The 21,407-nt window shown below is 34.8% G+C and overlaps 1 protein-coding gene across 1 annotated transcript in view; it reads right to left on the bottom strand.

Moving 5' to 3' along the window:
- Positions 1 to 8,819: 8,819 nt before the first annotated feature.
- LOC139134066 (short transient receptor potential channel 4-like) overlaps positions 8,820 to 21,407 on the bottom strand; it is a 74,369-nt gene continuing 61,781 nt past the window's right edge. The window contains exons 9-11 of the mRNA XM_070700970.1: positions 17,388 to 17,576; positions 9,790 to 9,849; positions 8,820 to 8,918 (exon numbers count right to left, since the gene is read on the bottom strand). Coding sequence (XP_070557071.1) covers positions 8,835 to 8,918; positions 9,790 to 9,849; positions 17,388 to 17,576 — 333 coding nt within the window. The 3' untranslated portion in view covers positions 8,820 to 8,834. The remainder of the gene's footprint in view (positions 8,919 to 9,789; positions 9,850 to 17,387; positions 17,577 to 21,407) is intronic.

The raw sequence follows: 21,407 nt of genomic DNA, 5'->3' as shown, positions 1-21,407 counted from the left end.
CGGCGTCATGATATAATTTTCAAGCTTCAATATCAAAAGTTCCGTGTAGACATGAATATTTCAGAGAATCTGTTTATGTTTAATGATAAGCATTAATTATTTTCTTTTGTACAGTAATTCAATACCGGAGGAATGTATGTCGGGTAAAATACTGCTATTTCTTGACCCACATTTAAGGTAGAACGCGCCTCGGGGACACAAATTTGGACTCTCAATCTTTTACAATTCTTTTCTGATATACCACTTATGGGGGTTCATTTTAAAGCTCTTGGTGTAAGAAAACTTTTCACCGCCTTTTTTTAAAATTTTATTTTCTCCATAGAGTCAACGTAGGGATGACGGTCATTTTGAATTTCAAATATCGGTAAATCTCGGGTTATTTGTTTCCCTGGTACCAAAATTTGCTCATTGACCCCCGATTTTTATTCTTGATTTTGAAAGAGAAGGATTTAAAGATTCTTCAAGGAAAGTTTGAGCAAAAGTTTAAGTCTTTCACTTTTGAGGCGCGAACTACCTTAATCGAATCCATATTTTGCTTGTTGCAGGGCAGAAGATCATGAGGATGGACTCTATGACAAAAACCCAACAATCTTTGAAACTGATGAAGATGCGTTCAATCGCAATGAAATGACCAAACCCATTTCCGGGACAAAATGTGCAAAGTCCATAATTAGTCAACGAAACTCTGGTCTGAGGCGGTGACAGTGCGTGGACACAGACAAAGTCATGTGGAGTCACTTTACCTGTACGCTGACACGAAGTCTTGTTTTACGTACATAGACATGAAATGGCCAGTGTCTGCATATGTATGTGATGGATGACCCCTGTTTTTACATGTACATAACTTATCAAGCGGCGTATTACGTACTTCAATCCGAACGGACAAAATTGCAAGCGCTATAATTGTGGCAGATACATGATCACGAGTTATCCACTGCCTACGATCATCCTTATATAGGTACAACACAACATCAACGTAACATTGCATGATAAAATGTCTCGCGTGTCAGAAAAAAGAGCATTTTTTTGAAGCGAATTGCCGTCTGATTCAAATGGTCGTCGAAAGTAGAAATATCTCACAGCATCTAGAAAACTGAATAGTTGTGATTAAGTGTCATAATAAAGTCACTTTCAATATTCAAAGGGACCCAGTCCTTCATTCTGCAAAAATCTGCAATATTTACGGCGCTAATGGTTACGTACAGAATCATAAGGTCAACGCACCTCTGCTCAAGGGGTTCATGCTACTTGGAACAATCTGTAATGCGTTATAACACATTCAAAGAAGAGACTTTGACCATAAACTGTGTTTAAAATCTACTCCTTTGCTACGGTTAAAAATTAGTTGTTGCTTGATTTCAGTAAAATTGAGTAATTTTATTAGATAGATGGATAGATAGACAGATAAATAGATAGATTGATAGATAGATAGATAGATAGATAGATAGATAGATAGATTGATAGATAGATAGATAGATAGATAGTATAGATCGATATATAGATAGATTGACAGATAGACAGATAGATATAAAGATAGATAGATAGATCGATAGATTGTTGATTTCTTCGCGAATAAACTCGCCGCCGCGACCAGGTCGTACTCGTCACAAAGTGTTGATAATTTACGCGTTGACCTGCCATACACATACAAAGCGTTGCTAACTGCCATGTATACTTGAACACCATACAAAGAGTCGTTAGGCGCGTCAAAGGATACTGTGGGATGTCGGTTGAGAAAATTCATAAATCTATTCCACTGAACGACGACAACGTCTTGTTCACATGAAGGAAATATCTCCAACTGTGCGCCCTCTGGAGGCGAGACTGTGAAATAGTGCGAAATTGCTGATTCGGACGTCACAGTTCTATCAATAATATTCGAAAACAAATATCTACACATGACAGCAAATATTGTCTGAATTTCTGTCTGAAGCATTAAATGTCGCTTTAGATTAAGAACAAATTAAAAGCAATCATATCCAATCGTAATCCAAAAATTAGATCAAAGGTCATAGCTACTTGGTCATCGTACTTGACAAACACAACATCTAATAGCGCTATCACATTTGATTATACATGGCTTTCCAAATGGGGGCGCCATTGAGTGCGAATTAACTGTAGCACGAGAAAATAAAATCAACCTACTCTATCGCCTAAACTCAGTAAGATGTTCTGACTTAGGCGTGAATTTACAATGGTTTAGTTTTCGATTGAAAGTAAAGAGAAAGCAAATTTACGAAAAAACAAACATCTAAGTAACACGTACATGAATACAGATAGACAGACAGACAGACAGACAGACAGACAGACAGACATAATTGTTTTCAGGAGCCGTACGGAAAACATATTTTGTCTCACGTTAACAGATAACTAAAATGAGATGGAGACAAGTAAGTGATCATTAGTCTTTCTGTAAACAATTTTATTCTTCGTCCAACCCACTCGTGATCGCGAAGTATGGTCTAAACTTAGAGTCAATGACACTATCATTTTTAAACCTCAAAGAAAAATGATTTCATTAGGATCAGATGGACATTCGTCCTAACATTAATTATCTGAGGACTATTGTCTCAAAATTCCAGCACTTCTTAACTTTGATTTAATATGTCATCAAGTTTAGAGTGAGGATGAAACTGTGTCTAGCCAGTGTATATACACAACCTTTGTGTACAGAGTACCATTTTGCATATTCAATGCAATCATCCATGGTTGAAGGTTGACATACTAACAAGTCTTGAAATCTTGTCGTACCGGCAGAATTATTACAAACACTGTGCAAACATTTACACAGTACAGCCGCATATCACTGCATATCTCACCGCATGGTGATTAGCTTTGCCCTAAAATATTGATTTTTCCCCAACATACTGAGCCATAAGAGACGCTCTGCAAACTTCTTGAACTTCAGGTCGAATTGGCCAACCGACCAGACAATTCGAAATCATTGCTTCTTATTTTTGTAATACTGTATGAAAGTAATATTGCTTTACTCCATAAATAAAAACTATTCTCCATAAAGAGCGCCATAGGCCTCGACTCATTATTATTATTATATCATTATTATTAAAACGCACTGCACATACGTCACAATGAGTACATGACATATTAATAAAGAAGGAAACATTTACAAAAGCTACCTTTTGTTGCCTATGTACTTTTACTTACAATTGGCGTCCACGAATAGCTTTGTGGTCACGATGTAATATGCTCGGGCATGCTGTGACTGGCCATACAAGGCGACAATGTATTTCACCCTTGGGACGGTCGGCAACCCCTGGTTTTGCAGTCCATTGATCTCTTTCCAGAGAAATGTGTCGACATTTGAGTAACTTGACCACACTCAAAGTGTAAGTACATCATGGATTGCGCAGAGGGACGCTGTAAGCGTTAAAATAGAAGCATAATATAGTGTTTGAATGTAAAAATGAAGATCGGAATATGTACAAAGTTAAAATGAGAAAACTTCAAATATTCAAATACATAGGCAGCGAGTTGGTAAGCAACTTTACCATAGCGCCCCCAACGTAACGACGCAGCATTTCATCTTGTGAGTTGAAGTTCCTGTGTTTTTATTGACTTAAGCTTCTCCAAGGGCTTTGAAGACTCTGGCATATCAGGCACTGGAAGACATTGGCATCGTGGACACTGACCTCATCAACGTGAAAGGTTATCAAGGTTGTGGTTTTTAGACAAGTACTCAATCCTGAAATTAATAGAGGTTGCGCAATCTCTGGATTAAAATAATGACCCAATCATTCATGGATGATCGTGTTTTTCCTATTGAGTTGAATAGTCACGTGACAGACTTACTACATCAACAATTTAATGAGATTATTAGTATTTATTAATGGGAGTAAACCATAAAAAGTGAAAGGAAAATTGTATCTAGTTTTGATTGATTTGTAAAGTAAAAATCGCAAAATATGACTAGATCGAAGCCTTTATTGTAAGGAATGTCATAGTAACATAGCGAGTGAAATAATGAAATTGTACCTGTACTATAACACAGTCCCACTAAAATATATTTCATCGTCATTAATTGAAAACAGTGCTTCATGTACACTGAAACCAGTGTCAAATCCTTTCGATAAAGTTGAAAAATCATCGTTGAATAGAATTAACAATGCATTGAAAATATGTATTATCAACATTAATTAATAGTCCACAATATACAGTACAAGAAAAAAAGCAAATTAAGCATAATTTCTGTAGGAATTTATTAAAGATTGTCTGTCTTGCAGGGTGAAAGAGAAAGTAAGAACGAATTTGATTGACTTAAAAACAAATGAATTCTGGATTGCCGATAACGTATGGAGGGTTGTGTTTTTTGTAAAATCTGATGGTGAAATGTTGACCTCTTTTAACACAATTTGGAAATAATTTTGAGACCTTTGATTCATAATAGTCCATCGTAAGCTTATGAAATGAAAAAGAGTCTATAATTTTGATTAATGTGAAAAAATCTCCGAATATAAAAAAAGATTATTTCGACAACCTAATAATATAAGGAATAGCATTGTGACGTCAAAAAGTAAAACGCACTCGATTATATACGGTGAAAGAAAAAAAATATCACTTCGAATAACTGGAAAACAACACAGATAAAATCCGGACACCCATTTGCATTATCATATAGTATATCACATTTTTCTTTCTTTCTAAAAAGTTAAACAATGAAAACAACGAAGGTGTAGTTTAGCAATATCGATTGATGATAGCCAATCACAGTTCAAGAAAAATCCATACGATCTAGATTAATTTGAAAACTACACACATAGATCGTCAATTAGCTTACATAAGCTACGTATGATAGACGGAATAACATTGTAAAATGCATAACGAAAAACTCAAATGAACAGTTGGTATGCTGCATTTAACTTATATTTTGTCAACATGAATTGAAAATTTCCCAACACGTACAGTGAAAGAAATGAAGTCAGAATATGACTGCAATGAATTGGGAAACAACAAACATATAATCTTAATTGAAATAATCTAATACCATATGGGGTATCATGTTTTTCTATTTAACTGAAAATTGATGTAATTTACCTGTGGTGACAATACAATAACAATATATTTTTTAGTACTAATTACGAAAGTCTGTCATATACAGTGACAGGAGACAGATTCTTACAATTTGAAACAGCTAAATGTAAATTCATTTAATATAATCAACTGAACAATGTGACGAATATAGTGACAAAGTACAATACTGAAAAATATACGTTGAAAAATATAATTTCATTTTATACTGGACTCTGAAGTTATCTTCACAAGGACTTGATCTAACATTTACAGCATTAAAAGAACGAGACGTATTCTGAATACATAGGCTTGTACAAACCCAGTACAATGTCGTCAGTATATTTGTAGATTAGCCAATGTTTGGCTGCGCAATCTCGATATCTCCTTCACTCACCATCATTTGCCATGCGAAGCGGTCGTGCAAATCTCTTGAAGTATCTATCAAGTAGAATTTTTATAAACTGAAAGATAAGGAAACAAGAAATTAATGATGCGTCCTTTTTTGCCCGATCTGCAAGTTTGATAGGACATGTTATCCGCATGATTTAGTTTCAGTAAAAATGATATGAATGGCTTTTCCTTCGACTCTTTATATGGTATTCAAAGCCTAAACACTTGGCTTATAAATGTAGTCTATTGCTGTCAAGGCATGGCAAAGTGTATATTGATGAGACCTATAGGGGCGAAGTACATTAAACTAGCTTCAGGATGAATTGACGGGGAAATGCCACTAGCTAGCATTAAATTAGCCTGTCCATTCTTACATGAAGGGACATTCTCTTATAATGTGCAGCAGCTCGAAAGGTTATATCTGATTGGCAGATTGCCATTATTTACATCGACTTGAGGAGTCTGACACTAAGGCCGTTCTTTACTTGCTTGACTGTCAGGATATAAATCAAAAGAACGAGGACTTTCAGGTAATACAGCACATTACTTCAGCATCCCCTTGTGTGCGAGGAACTGGAACCATAGGGAACTAATTTTGGCTTGAATACTTCTTATATAGTGAGAGCATTCACCGTTCTGTAACATGTATATCGCTATGTGATTGTACTCTGTTTAATGTGATATCAAACCTCATCACTTCGCTCCAGAAAATAGCCTACTGCTTTAAGGTTGGCATCGTGGGTAAGGTATTGTTTCGACAGTCTCCTTGTCTAAAAGTAATCCCACAAATTCTTCTTCACACCATTCACATTCCCACAATCCTCTCCCTTTCCTGGCTCCTATTCCATGTCAAACATATGACTTTATGTGCTATTAAGGAACTATAACTATAACACTAAACAGGGTACATTCATGGGGAAATATATCGTAAGAGTATAGAGTTTGCAATGCACGCCATCGAATCAAGAGTGAGTGGACAAAAAATTTGTTCGATGCTCTTCCATGCTTGTTTTGACCGCGGTTTTCTTCAGACATTCACTATAGATAAGTGTTATTTTTCCAAGAGATAAAAAACTTGGGGTTTCTCAAACTAAAGCGCTGAATCAGAGGATAATAAATGTTTCCTATGGCCACACGACGGACTTCTGTTGGTTTTTGGTCAGTCTAAGTCTTAGGGTACCCGGAATGCAAGTCTATTTGGGAGGTAAATCAGTTATGGAGTGTGTGGTCATCTCTTAAAGAGGGTACCCAGACAATGTATGTGAATGGCAGGAAGCTGTAAAAGGCAAAAGGGCTTTCAAAATCGCCCACTGCGTCCAAGTGTACTCTGTGACCAAGTACGCATAACCAAATAAATGTAATTGGTAAGTAATTCCATGAATGTTTTATTCTATTTATGCAGGAGTTGGAATGAATACGTCACAAGGCACTTCTTCCGTGTGTAATTTCAGGGAATGCCTCGATTGTCCGATCACAAACATTTCATATATTCGAATGGCATCGGATGTACATGTACATCACCTTGATTTGCGATACGATCCAATTTGGCCACAGGGATAGCTTTATACGCCTCTTGATCACGAAAGACCTAATCATATAAAGCGATAAATCATGATCTTCAAGACACCGTTGTTTCTATTTTGTATGATTTACCGAGCTCAAATTAGCAGAAATCAGGATTAGTTGTAGAAAGCAAGAATTATTATGGCGTGTTCTTAGAATATTAACAATGGAATAGATAAATAATTCACAATTATGTCAATATCATGAAGAGGAAAAAAATAGATAGAGATAAAAACACGTAGATAGTAAAGCTGCATTGGCGTTTAGACCTAATGATTTGCGTTCTAATGCTTTTGTTTTCACTCACCTCTTCGAACTTCGGCACTGAAACCTGGCGGAAAGAGAAACAACAAGGGACACTTTATTGGCTCATATTTCTCTGTATTTTACAAGTGCTCAAAGTTTTATTTGTTTTTACATAACGTTGTTATCATGTCATGCAGATTACGTAGAACACTATAGTGAACAAAAAACAACACGGAACAGCGTATCCTGTATTTGTAAATAAACCATGTAAATTGTCTTACAACATTAATATTAACAAGAGCTTTTACTGACAAACGTATTAAATTATACTGGAAGACAAGCAATGCATCCCTCTCAGTAAGCTAAGATTCCTTTACACACCAATTTAACTAGTTGTCGATGAATATGTGCTATGCTAATAAACTTTAGAATGTACAGTGCAGTTGTCCTAACGAAGCTCTCTGTTTTTACCTCTTCCAGTCTCTCACAGACATCGCTCTTGCAGAAGGCAGGAGAACAATGCGGCCAAACCTTACCACGAAGAAGTAAGAAAAAACCCGCGAACTCCCTATACATTAACTTTCATGAACTTAGACGTCAATATCTTCCAGTAATTAAGGCCTATTCGTTAAGGTAATTAAATATGAAAATCACCAATTACCTGACGTACAATGCAAACGATTTCTTAACGGCTACTTTATCATTGTATATTTAATATACATATCAACTTCGATCAATTTTGGCATAGTCCTTCAAATTCGATTTATCTTATCATTAGATATGCAATTATTAATCAATTGATATGAAGATTCCAGAATGTATTTTACTGCTATTATGCCATAACAAAATAAATATCGAAATTTTCATACATTTTTGTCCAAACCTTATTTTAACGTTTTTCGTTAAAATGAAAGGTATTAGTTTATTTGAAAAAGTTAACATGAATTAGACAATTTTATATCACAGTATCGTCCAGGCAAGATTCATCAATTTTGGTCGATTGAATCCTTATTATAAACGTAATTAGGACAGTTTGTCAAGGATGACAATCAGCATTTCTGTAAAATGCAAAATGACTTTCGTAAATGTTATATCATATTAACTGTAAGTTTCATGTACATTGTAAGTTCCGTCAAGTTTGGTCTGGGCAATCTCTCTCTCTCTCTCTCTCTCTCTCTCTCTCTCTCTCTCTCTCTCTCTCTCTCTCTCTCTCTCTCTCTCTCTCTCTAATATATATATATATATATACATACATGAGAAATTCTTTACTTGCAAATGAAGGCACGGTATAGAACAGAGTGGTAATACTCAAATCTATTTGTAGTTGTTGCAATATTGACAGTCTCATTGCTACCAAACCCTCAACCCTTATGATTGCAAAGCGCTCAATCATGTTTAAATGAACACTGCAATAATAATAAAACGGCAACAAGGTTTTTTGATTTTTCATAATTTTCCTTGATTGCCATATCTATCATAAAATATGGCACTGTCACTGTGATTTCAAAATAAAGGAACTCCACGATCTAAAAATTTTAAACTTGTCATGCCAATAAAAATATTTAGTTCCTTCCATTGCCAGAGTTAATCTCCTGGAATCTTTACTTTCACTCGAATAAGTTTGGACTTACAATGTCTATAATTTCCAAACCTTCAGCGCCCCTTGCAATTCCTGCTTGTTCCTCATCGTTCTAGTAAAGGGCAGAAGAAAGGAACTATGATCAATATTAAGCCTGGAAACGTTTAAAAATTAGCCCCGACTTAAAAAAATGCTCAATATAAACATGTAATAATGACAGCGCTGTCGTCTGCCACTGTACTCTAAACATTCACAAATTTTATATCAAATTATCGTGAGTGTACAAGGCAAGTTTCATTAACTTGGTCTATTAAATCCTTATACCATTGTATCTGTAAGTTCCATGTAAATTGTAAGTTCCGTCATGTTTCGCCAGGGCAAACACCACACTCACTCACTCTCTCTCTCTCTCTCTTCTCTCTCTCTCTCTCTCTCTCTCTCTCTCTCTCTCTCTCTCTCTCTCTCTCTCTCTCTCTCTCTCTCTCTCTCAAAATTATTTGCTTGCCATTGAGTCGAACTATAGAACAGAGCGGTACTACTTAAATCCAAGAACTTGTGGTTGTTGCGATTTAAACAGTTCAAGTCCCACCACACACTCACTCCTAATGATAGCTTTGCATGAAATAGCCTGTAGATTACAATTAATGTTCCTAGATTCTCAATATATATATATATATATATATATATATATATATATGTTGTGTGTGTGTGTATGTGTTATGTATATTACGTAGAAAAGTTAATTAAATGTTTAAATGAGCACTGAAATTATTATAGAACGGCAAAAGCATGTTTTGATTCTGTCATGTTTTCCTTGATTGCCATATCTAATATAAGATATGGCCCTGTCACTGTGATTTCCAAAACAGAAACTCCACGATCTAATAATTTTATACTCGTCATGCCAATAGAAATTGAGTTCTTGCCATTCCCAAACATATCTATTTGGATCTTTACTTTCACTCGAACAAGTTTGGACATACATTCTCTATCATTGCCAAGCCTTCGGCGTCCCTTGCCATTCCCGCAGGTTCGTCATCGTGCTATTAAAGAGCAGAAGAAAGAAACCGTCATCATTATAAAGCTTGAAAAATTTCAAAATTTGTCCGGCCTTAATGTAATGCTCTATGCAAAGATATAGCAATGACAACGTTGTCGCCTGCCACTGTACTCTAAACATTCACAAATTTTATATCAAAGTATCGTCAGAATGCAAGGCAAGTTTCATCAACTTTGGTCGATTAAATCCTTATTATTTACCTAATTAGGAAAGTTTGCTAAGGATGACAATAATCATTTCTGTAAAATGGTCAATGACTTTCGTAAATGCTATATCATATTATCTGTAAGTTTCATGTACATTGTAAGTTCCGTCAAGTTTGGTCTGGGCAGTCTCTCTCTCTCTCTCTCTCTCTCTCTCTCTCTCTCTCTCTCTCTCTCTCTCTCTCTATATATATATATATATATACATACATGAGAAATTCTTTACTTGCAAATGAAGGCACGGTATAGAACAGAGTGGTAATACTCAAATCTATTTGTAGTTGTTGCAATATTGACAGTCTCATTGCTACCAAACCCTCAACCCTTATGATTGCAAAGCGCTCAATCATGTTTAAATGAACACTGCAATAATAATAAAACGGCACAAAAGTTTTTTGATTTTTTCATAATTTTCCTTGATTGCCATATCTATCATAAAATATGGCACTGTCACTGTGATTTCAAAATAAAGGAACTCCACGATCTAAAAATTTTAAACTTGTCATGCCAATAAAAATATTTAGTTCCTTCCATTGCCAGAGTTAATCTCCTGGAATCTTTACTTTCACTCGAATAAGTTTGGACTTACAATGTCTATAATTTCCAAGCCTTCAGCGCCCCTTGCAATTCCTGCTTGTTCCTCATCGTGCTAGTAAACGGCAGAAGAAAGAAACTATGATCATAATCAAGCCTGGAAACGTTTAAAAATTAGCCCCGACTTAAAAAAATGCTCAATATAAACATGTAGTAATGACAGCGCTGTCATCTGCCACTGTACTCTAAACATTCACAAATTTTATATCAAATTATCGTCAGTGTACAAGGCAAGTTTCATCAACTTTGGTCGATAAAATCCTTATGATTGTATCTGTAAGTTCCATGTAAATTGTAGTTCCGTCATGTTTCGCTAGGGCAAGCACTCTCTCTCTCTCTCTCTCTCTCTCTCTCTCTCTCTCTCTCTCTCTCTCTCTCAAAATTATTTGCTTGCCATTGAGTCGAACTATAGAACAGAGCGGTACTAAAAATTTTAAACTTGTCATGCTAATAAAAAAATTTAGTTCCTTCCATTCCCATAGTTAATCTCCTGGAATCTTTACTTTCACTCGAATAAGTTTGGTTTTACAATGTCTATAATTTCCAAGCCTTCAGCGCCCTTGCAATTCCTGCTTGTTCCTCATCGTGCTAGTAAACAGCAGAAGAAAGAAACTATGATCATTATAAAGCTTGAAAAATTTCAAAATTTGTCTGGACTTAATGTAATGCTCTATGCAAAGATATAGTAATGACAGCGCTGTCGTCTGCCACTGTACTCTAAACATTCACAAATTTATATCAAATTATCATCAGAGTGCAAGGCAAGTTTCATCAACTTTGGTCTATTAAATCCTTATTATTTACCTAATTAGGAAAGTTTTGCTAAGGATGACAATAATCATTTCTGTAAAATGCTGAATGACTTTCGTAAATGCTACATCATATTATCTCTAAGTTTCATGTACATTGTAAGTTCCGTCAAAAGTTTGGCAGTCTCTCTCTCTCTCTCTCTCTCTCTCTCTCTCTCTCTCCATATACAAATATATATAATATATATAATATACATAGTATATAATACATATATACATACATATATATATATATATATATATATATATATATATATATATATATATATATATATAAGTATACAGATGTCCTCGAGGGAAATTACAGTGCTCAATGCAAAAAGCAGAGCGTTATAAATAAACAGATTACTTCAAGTACAAAGTAATGAAATCTATTACTTAAGTTTCATGCATCTTGCAATCCTCAGATAGAGTGAAAGGATTACTAGCTCGACACTCTTACATATATGATAATATATAACATATATATATATTATATATAATATATATATATATATATATATATATATATATATATATATATATATATATATATATATATATATATATATATATATATATATATATATATATATATATATATATATATATATATACTGTGTGCCCAAGTTCAGAGGTTGCCATAAAGCCATTATGGTGATAACCGGGAGGGCACATTGTATACATTTTGTGTATATATATATATATATATATATATATATATATTATATATATATATATATATATATATATATATATATATATATATATATATATATATATATTTATATATATATATATATATTGAAATCTACTTGTAATTGTCGCAATATAGACAGTCTCATTCCTACCACACCCTCACTCCTTATAATTGCAAAACGCTCAATCAATGTTTAAATGAGCATTGCAATTATCATAACACGGCAACAAGGTTTTTTGATTTTTTCATAAATAAAGGAACTCCAGGATTTAAAAATTTTAAACTTGTCATGCCAATATAAATATTTAGTTCCTTCCATTGCCAGAGTTAATCTCCTGGAATCTTTACTTTCACTCGAATAAGTTTGGACTTACAATGTCTATTATTTCCAAGCCTTCAGCGCCCCTTGCAATTCCTGCTTGTTCCTCATCGTGCTAGTAAACGGCAAGAGAAAGAAACTATGATCATAATCAAGCCTGGAAACATTAAAAAATTAGCCCCGACTTAATAAAATGCTCAATATATCGTAATGACAGCGCTGTCGTCTGCCACTGTACTCTAAACATTCACAAATGTTATATCAAATTATCGTCAGTGTACAAGGCAAGTTTCATCAACTTTGGTCGATTAAATCCTTATACCATAGTATCTGTAAGTTCCATTTAAATTGTAAGTTCCGTCATGTTTGGCAAACACACACTCACTCTCACTCTCTCTCTCTCTCTCTCTCTCCTCTCTCTCTCTCTCTCTCTCACACACACACACACACACACTCTCTCTCTCTCTCTCTCTTTCTCTCTCTCTCTCTCTCTCTCTCTCTCTCTCTCTCTACATATACAAATATATATATATATACATGTAAGATATATATATATATATATATATAATATATATATATATTATATATATATATATATATATATATATATATATATATACGGAAATCTATTTGTAATTGTCGCAATATAGACAGTCTCATTCCTACCGAGCCCTAATTCCTTATCATTGCAAAGCTCTCAATCAATGTTTAAATGAGCATTACAATTATAATTATACGGCAACAAGTTTTTTATTTTTTTTCATAATTTTCCTTGATTCCCATATCTATCATAAAATACGGCACTGTCACTGTGATTTCAAAATAAAGGAACTCCAGGATTTAAAAATTTTAAACTTGTCATGCCAATAGGAACATTTAGTTCCTTCCATTGCCAGAGTTAATCTCCTGGAATCTTTACTTTCACTCGAATAAGTTTGGACTTACAATGTCTATAATTTCCAAGCCTTCAGTGCCCCTTGCAATTCCTGTTTGTTCCTCATCGTGCTAGTAAACGGCAGAAGAAAGAAAGTTTGATCATAATCAAGCCTGGAGACATTAAAAAATTAGCCCCGGACTTACTAAAATGCTCAATATATAGTAATGACAGCGCTGTCGTCTGCCACAGTACTCTAAACATTCACAAATTTTATATCAAACTATTGTCAGTGTACAAGACAAGTCTCATCAACTTTGATCGATTAAATCCATATCTAAATGACTTTCGTAACAATTATACCATAGTGTCTGTAAGTTCCATGTAAATTTTAAGTTCCGTCAAGTTTGGCAAGGGCAAACACTCTCTCTCTCTCTCTCTCTCTCTCTCTCTCTCTCTCTCTCTCTCTCTCTCTCTCTCTCAAATTATTTGCTTGCCAATGAGCCAAAATAAAGAACCGAGCATTAATATCTAAATGCAAGAACTTGTAGTTGTCGGGATATTTACAGTCAAAGTCACACCAAACACTCATTCCTAATGATTGCTTAGTGCATGAAAAAACCTGTAGATTACAATTACATGTTCATAGATTCTCAATATATATATATATATATATATATATATATATATATATATATATATATATATATATATATATATATATTTACATAGAAAAGTTCATTAAATATTTAAATGAGCACTGCAATTATCATAAAACTACAACATGATATTTTGACTCTTTCATATTTTTCCTTGACAGCCATATTTAATATAAGATATTGCTTTGTCATTGTGATTTCCAAAATAAGAAACTACACGACCTAATAATTTTATGCTTGTCATGCCAATAGAAATTTAGTTCCTTGCCATTCCAAAACATAATCTATTGGAATCTTTACTATCAGTCGAACAAGTTTGGACTTACAATGTCTATTATTTCCAAGCCTTCGTGCCCCTTGCAATCCTGCCTGTTCCTCATCGTGCTAGTAAACGGCAGAAGAAAGAAACTATGATCATTATAAAGCTTGAAAAATTTTCAAATTTGTCCGGACTGAATGTAATGTTCTATGCAAAGATATAGCAATGACAAAACTGTCGTCTGCCACTGTACGCTAAACATTCACAAATTTTATATCAAAGTATCGTCAGAGTGCAAGGCAAGTTTCATCAACTTTGGTCGATTAAATCCTAATATAAATGACTTTCGTAAATGTAATACCAAAGTATCTCTCTCTGTCTCTCTCTCTCTCTCTCTCTCTCTCTCTCTCTCTCTCTCTCTCTCTCAAATTATTTGCTTGCCGATGAGCCAACGTAAAGCACCGAGCATTAATACTTAAATCCAAGAACTTTTAGTTGTCGCGATATAACAGTTAAAGTCCCACCAAACATTCACTCCTAACGATTGCTTAGCGTATTAAAAAGCCTGTAGATTACAATTACATGTTCCTAGGTGTTATATATATATATATATATATATATATATATATATATATATATATAATATATATATATATATATATATATAATATATATATATAAGGTTTATATATATATATATATATATATATATATATATATATATATATATATATTACTTATAAAAGTTCATTGAATATTTAAATGAGGACTGCAATTATCATACAACGGCAACATGATAGTTTGACTTTTTGATATTTTTCCTTGATTGCCATATTGAATATAAGATATGGCTCTGTCATTGTGATTTCGGAATAAAGAAACTCCACGATCTAATAATTTTATACTTGTCATGCCAATACAAATTGAGTTCTTGCCATTCCAAAACATAATCTATTGGGATCTTTATACTTTCACTCGAACAAGTTTGGACATACATTCTCTATCATTTCCAAGCCTTCGGCGTCCCTTGCCATTCCCGCAGTTCGTCATCGTGCTATGAAAGGGCAGAAGAAAGAAATTGTGGTCATAATAAAGCCTGAGAACGTTTTAAACTTGGTTCTGACTTTATGTAATGGTCTATGCAAACATCTAGCAATGACAACGCTGTCGTCTGCCACTCTAACCTGCTTACTTTGTATTTACGGTGTGTTACTGATCGTGCCATTGGATAATATTTTTCGGGTGGAGCAAAACGCCGTTCATCATCCAATCCGAACTCGTGTAATATATACTGCAGTGTGGGACGATTTCTGCGAGAGTGGGATCTATTTTTCCCACATCATCAACCCCATACTCCCAGTGGCAAGAAATTTGAGAAAAATCGATTCAATACTCTCAGAAATCGTCCCACACCGTGTATAAATGCGTATATACAAAACGGTATAATATTACACTAGCTCTGATTGGATAATAAACAGCCTTTCATTCCTTGTGCAAAATGTTATCCAATGGCCGGATGAGGAGGACACGTACCGGAACTACAGGATAAGAAGGTAACGGTATCGTACAGTAGCAGATATCAGCGTTGTCACGACTTTGGATAATGTATCGCGTCTTTGGTGACAGACTCATAAAAGACGGTCAAAATTTCCAAACAACAAGTGAACATGGGCCACTTGGAACATTTTGCCAATTTTTCCTGATGGATATCTCTTTCCTGAGCAGACATTGGAAATCGGCAGTGAAATTCATCACGGAGTTCGTGTTAGCGTAGCAAAATAATACATAGCCATGAAGAAGAATAGACACAGATACACTTTTAATATGTTTTTCTGGGTACTCTCCAATATGCATTCCGAAGAAAGCAATTCTGACTGGACTTTTTGGAAAACTTGTGGTAAACAAGTACCTTGCATCGTGAAAATACGGCTATTGATAGATTAATTCTACTCAAAACAATCATTGGCCAACCATTACATTGAATATTACACTCATACGGGTTGTGTTGGGCATGCTGATTAGTTCAGCAGATAATTTCATAAATCTTTCCTTAATTACCCGATTTTAGCCTGTGAACGGATATGGCTGAAATACATTTTAATACAATTATCAGTATATGAAGATATCTTGACAAACGTAATAAAATCCAACACTTTATGCCAAAATTCTGAAGCTGGTGCCTTGAAAGCTAATTCAGAAAAGGCAAAAAACAAATTTCAAAATAGCAAGACATGACTATTTGCCCTTTGTACCCATCTGTTGATTGCCTTGAATGTAAAATTCTACTCCACTGTAATTTTTGAAATACATTGAGTGCAACCCTGAAGCACGTATTTTGATAAAACAGTATGTATATATATATATATATATATATATATATATATATATATATATATATATATATATATATATATATATATATATATATATATATATATATATATATATTAAAGCATCTTTTTGAATGAAACGTACGTACTCTAGAGGTCATAGAATATTTTGGTATGTTGCTTCATCTTTAATGTGAAAAGTGGATTAAAAGTGAGCCATATTAAACTTAAACTTAACCTCAACCTTAAGTAGAACGCGTATAAGGGAACAGATATTCGGACATTCAAATTTCTACAATTCTTTCTGATCTGGCACTTATTAGGGCTCAGTTTAAAGCTCTTGAAGAAAATCTTTCACCGGCCAAGTATTTCGAAAATCCGAAATTTATTTCCCAATAAAGATAACACAGGGATGGCGGCCATTTTGAATTTCAATATCGCAAAATGTTTGAAAATTTCTTTTGCTAGTTCCAAACTTTGCACGGTAACTCCCGATTTGTATAATTTATTTGGTAAAAGAATGGTTAAAAGTTTCATTCAGGAAAGTTTGAGCAAAAGTTTAAGTCTTTCACATTCGAGGCGCATACTAAATAAATTCAATTGACTGGTTTTGTTTGCTCATAAGCAATTCGATCATTGTGTATAGCCATTCGACCTTGTTAAGTGAGATAAAGATTCAGGGCAGAAGAAAATGTAATTTATAAAATTTGTGAAGTTTGTTTGGAGGTGAACTCGGTACATTTGTTATTCACGATATGTCACTCTAGCGTTCATGTTACACGTGTTTACACTTACTTCGTTGTCTGGTGCCACTCCCGCACGACATAGGGTACAGCACCAGTTGATCGAGACAATGAAGAGACGGGTCAATAGTGCTATTACGACAATCACACCCGTCAATACGTTCAAGTTTGGTGCGTCGCCGCAGATGTACCCGAGCCATATTCTAGACCTTTCAAATTTCCAGACCAGGTCAATTTCAGCCTGCCATATTTCAAATCGAAAACAAACACAGGAGTTATACAAATTACGATGCAGAATCCCAGGGAATGACACAGAAGCAGGCATTTGTTGATTTTTCCACTACGATACCTACTTCAAAATCAGTTGTTTTATACAAGCCCCCGTTATGTGTTTCTCCTTTTTAAAATTACTTTGCCACAACATCTACTTGAGAATGTAGCCAGTGTTCATCCCATACTACACTACAGATAAGCTTCAGTACAAGCCATCTTTTACTTTCACTCAGCTATGTTTCCGAATAGTATTTCATCGTAACGGTAGATCCCACAACCCCCATGAGAATAGATGTGTCATCCATTAAAACCTGATTCCTATTGAGACGTAGGTAAAAAAATGTTCATGTTTTGCGTGACATTTAAGTACATTTTAACATCATGACGAGAAGGCCATTAAAGCTAAATGAATGGCAGTTAATGAAGTATCCAATGTACGACAAGTTAGAATCACCAATGCCGGTAAACCTTAAAAGACATGTATCTGATTCATTATGACACGCAAAGAAATTTCTTGAGTTAGTGAGAATAAAATCAAATGAGCGACTAGTATCTCACAACTTGTGTACTTGATATGTAAGTTGTACTGGCATTGCCCCTGAACTATGCTTTGACTTTGAGGGGTTCAAGTTGTTTGCAGACCGAAAACAAGAAAATGAGAAGTAGACTTTGCAAAAACTTGCTAAAAGGCTTAACATCATGACGAGAAGGCAATTAAAGCTAAATGATATCATCATCAATCAGATACATGTCTTCTAAGGTTTACCGTCATTGGTGATTCTAACTTGTCGTACATAGGATACTTCATTAACTGCCATGACTGTGAAGCCAAGCCATCATGTGAACATTGCTGAGGAAAATAGGCCAGCTTGTAAAGAGGTATTGATACTCCCAATTTTCGCAAAGGGAACAGCACAGATGACAGAATTGACGACCGTAAGTGATGCTGCTGTTCAAACACTGATCAGATACATGAAGAATGGTGAAATTATTGAACAATTTTCATGATCTATTTGATCCTGATTTTTCTAGCACCTTCGTTGAGGCAAGTACTTAAGCAGACAATGGCTGTAACTATTCATGAATATCTTCTGTTCAATAACCTCTTTAAAATGTCGGCATTCAGTTGTTCATCATAGTCCGTTTCACTATGGCCATCACTATCGATTATTACATGCAAATGAAGTGAGTATTCCAAGTTTATCAGCCCGCGTGTTTGTCTCTATGATGATCAATGAATCGAAGGTGAATATCAGTAGCTTGTTTTGTCTTTCATACAAAATCTCCAGTATTGTATATTTCTCACACTCATCATAAATCGAACCAAATTATAGCAAAGATCGAACGTACGAGAAATTGCGAATTTTAAGTTCATTAGAAATTACAACAGTGTTTAAAAACGATCACAACAAAATCTGACATCCATACAGGAGATTTTTGAGAACTTACCTGCAGTTTTGTGTACCGATCTGACATCATGGCTATGCACAAGTTTAACAACATGATAAGCGTTATGGTACCAAACATTATGTAGAGTATGTATCCGACCACTGTGAAATACGTGTAAGCAGGTCCTTTACCAGCAGACTGTACATCACTTGTAAAGTTGGATAACTCTGGCCCGTGAACTATTAACGATTGTGAGGCGTCTCCGCCGAAAATAGTTATTACTAAGGACGACAGGGATGTTGGAAAGCTAAAAAACATGACACAAAAGATTGAGCTTATTGGACAAATGAGTAGAATGTAACAGAAACAATCAAGCTTTGGAACTGATATCTGTGTTTCTCGACTATTGTGTTCTTTGCCATGTCCATAAGCCTCTCTGCTTCGTTCTCTATTTATGTTTCTGTTCTCTGTCGTCTGCCTGTTCCCGTCTCGCTGTCCGTCTGCCATTTTCTTGTTAAGGATGTACGAGCGGTACGCGCGCGTGGAATTTGTCACTTCCCATAGGATTACATTGAAATTTGCTGGAAAATCAATTTCTACAAATGTCATTTTCATGAAAATTTGCACAAAGCTCACTCTAGAGAAATAAATAATACTGATCAAATAAAATTATATGGTCACCGCTCTAAATTTTGAGATAAACAGCATTGAATTATTTCGTCCATAGAAAATGCATTGGTGAAAACATGCTGACTCAGCATTTTTTCTCACAAATGGCAAAATTCATGGTCATTTATCTCACAAACGAGCGCGGTGGACCCCTAAATTTTATCACACATTTTGATAATACTTACAAAGGAGAATCCAAAAATTGACAATTTAGAGAAATGACATTACTTTTAATTTACCGATCGTACATCCTTAAGTTCGATCTTACAGAGTTTGTTGAAGAAACCTTGTAACGTGAAAAACTTCTAAGCTTTTTATGAATGTAAATTAAGTAAATGTATGAGATTAGTCATGAAAGTGTTGCTAAGATGTCGAGATCAAAGGTTCACTTACTGTGCAAACTCAGACTGGTTTTCTTCGCCTGCCACCCCTACATAAACGTAGTACATGGCCATCGCGTATGCTGCGACGACGTAGGTGAATATAGTGAGAAAGCGGACAATGTCATGTTTCATCTCAGTGAAGATCAGTAATATCGGACCGATGAAATCAGAAAGGTAGAAAGGTTCCATGAAGCGTAGCAAAGCAAAGATGAAAGTCAAGGATGTGAATTTACTCAGATAAATGGAAATGTATGGGTCACCGTATGGTAGCGTGACAATAAGAGGGTTACCGACGATCACACCGATGAGAAAGGACGATAAAATAATCAAATCAAGTATGTTCCACATGTTACGGAAATAACGAGTGGGACCCTTTATCAAAACTTGTATAACCTGTTCAATGAATAGGACTACGAACCATATTATGCACAAAACGAGTACCGGCATGTGATTTCCTCTAGACTCGATGACAACCTGCGAACCCTCGATCCTATAGGAAACCATGACTTGATACGTGAAGATAACGCAAAGAAAAAATAAGTACGAAAGAAAATGTCCAAGGAATGCTGTTTTAGGACTGTATATGAGATGGTTAAGTTTATATGTTTTACAGACAATTAGATGAACTGGTAGCAGTTGAAAGAGCACCCCATAAACGAAGATAGCAAAGATGCCATACAGCACAGACCACAAAACCCTTTCTTTCTAGACCATTCAGGCTGTCCACTTAACCATTCTTCTTTCATAAATTTCTGACATCGGTACTGTGTGATAAACTGACATAAGAAAGAGGTAAATAATTTACCCTGATTTTCTCGGTGAAGGGACTGTACAAAGACTTCCTGTACCACTTTATATGTCGTACTTTTACACTTTATTTTTATCAAATTGTTGGAAATACAAATAGACAAAACTGGCTGAGAGTAAATATATCCAACGGTAATCAACACGAGATTTTTTATCGAGCATAAGATCAAAGTGTTCATGTTTGCAGAGAAAGGAAAACTCCCAATCGATAAATAAAAGAATGATGAATAAATAAATACACAAATAAATAAATAAATAAATAAATAAATAAATAAATAAATAAATAAATAAATAAGTGAAGGCCTTCCAAATACCTTTACCGTGTCACAATGTGGTATTTGCAGACGATGCAATTACGCGAAATGTCAACCAAAATGCCTGCTCTTAATCAATGTTCAGGAATATCAACATGGAGGAATATATGGGTAACATAGAGTTAATAGTATATATGTAGCCCTGCTTTTGAGTACAGACATAATGTCAAATACAAAACTCGAACAGGTGATGATACTAAAATGATAAGGTTTTAAAACAGAATACTGGTAAGGAAT

Source organism: Ptychodera flava, chromosome 5, assembly GCF_041260155.1.
Source record: "Ptychodera flava strain L36383 chromosome 5, AS_Pfla_20210202, whole genome shotgun sequence".
Taxonomy (NCBI): domain Eukaryota; kingdom Metazoa; phylum Hemichordata; class Enteropneusta; family Ptychoderidae; genus Ptychodera; species Ptychodera flava.
The sequence above is the reverse complement of the archived record's forward strand: the minus strand, read 5'-3'. Positions and strand labels throughout refer to the sequence as shown.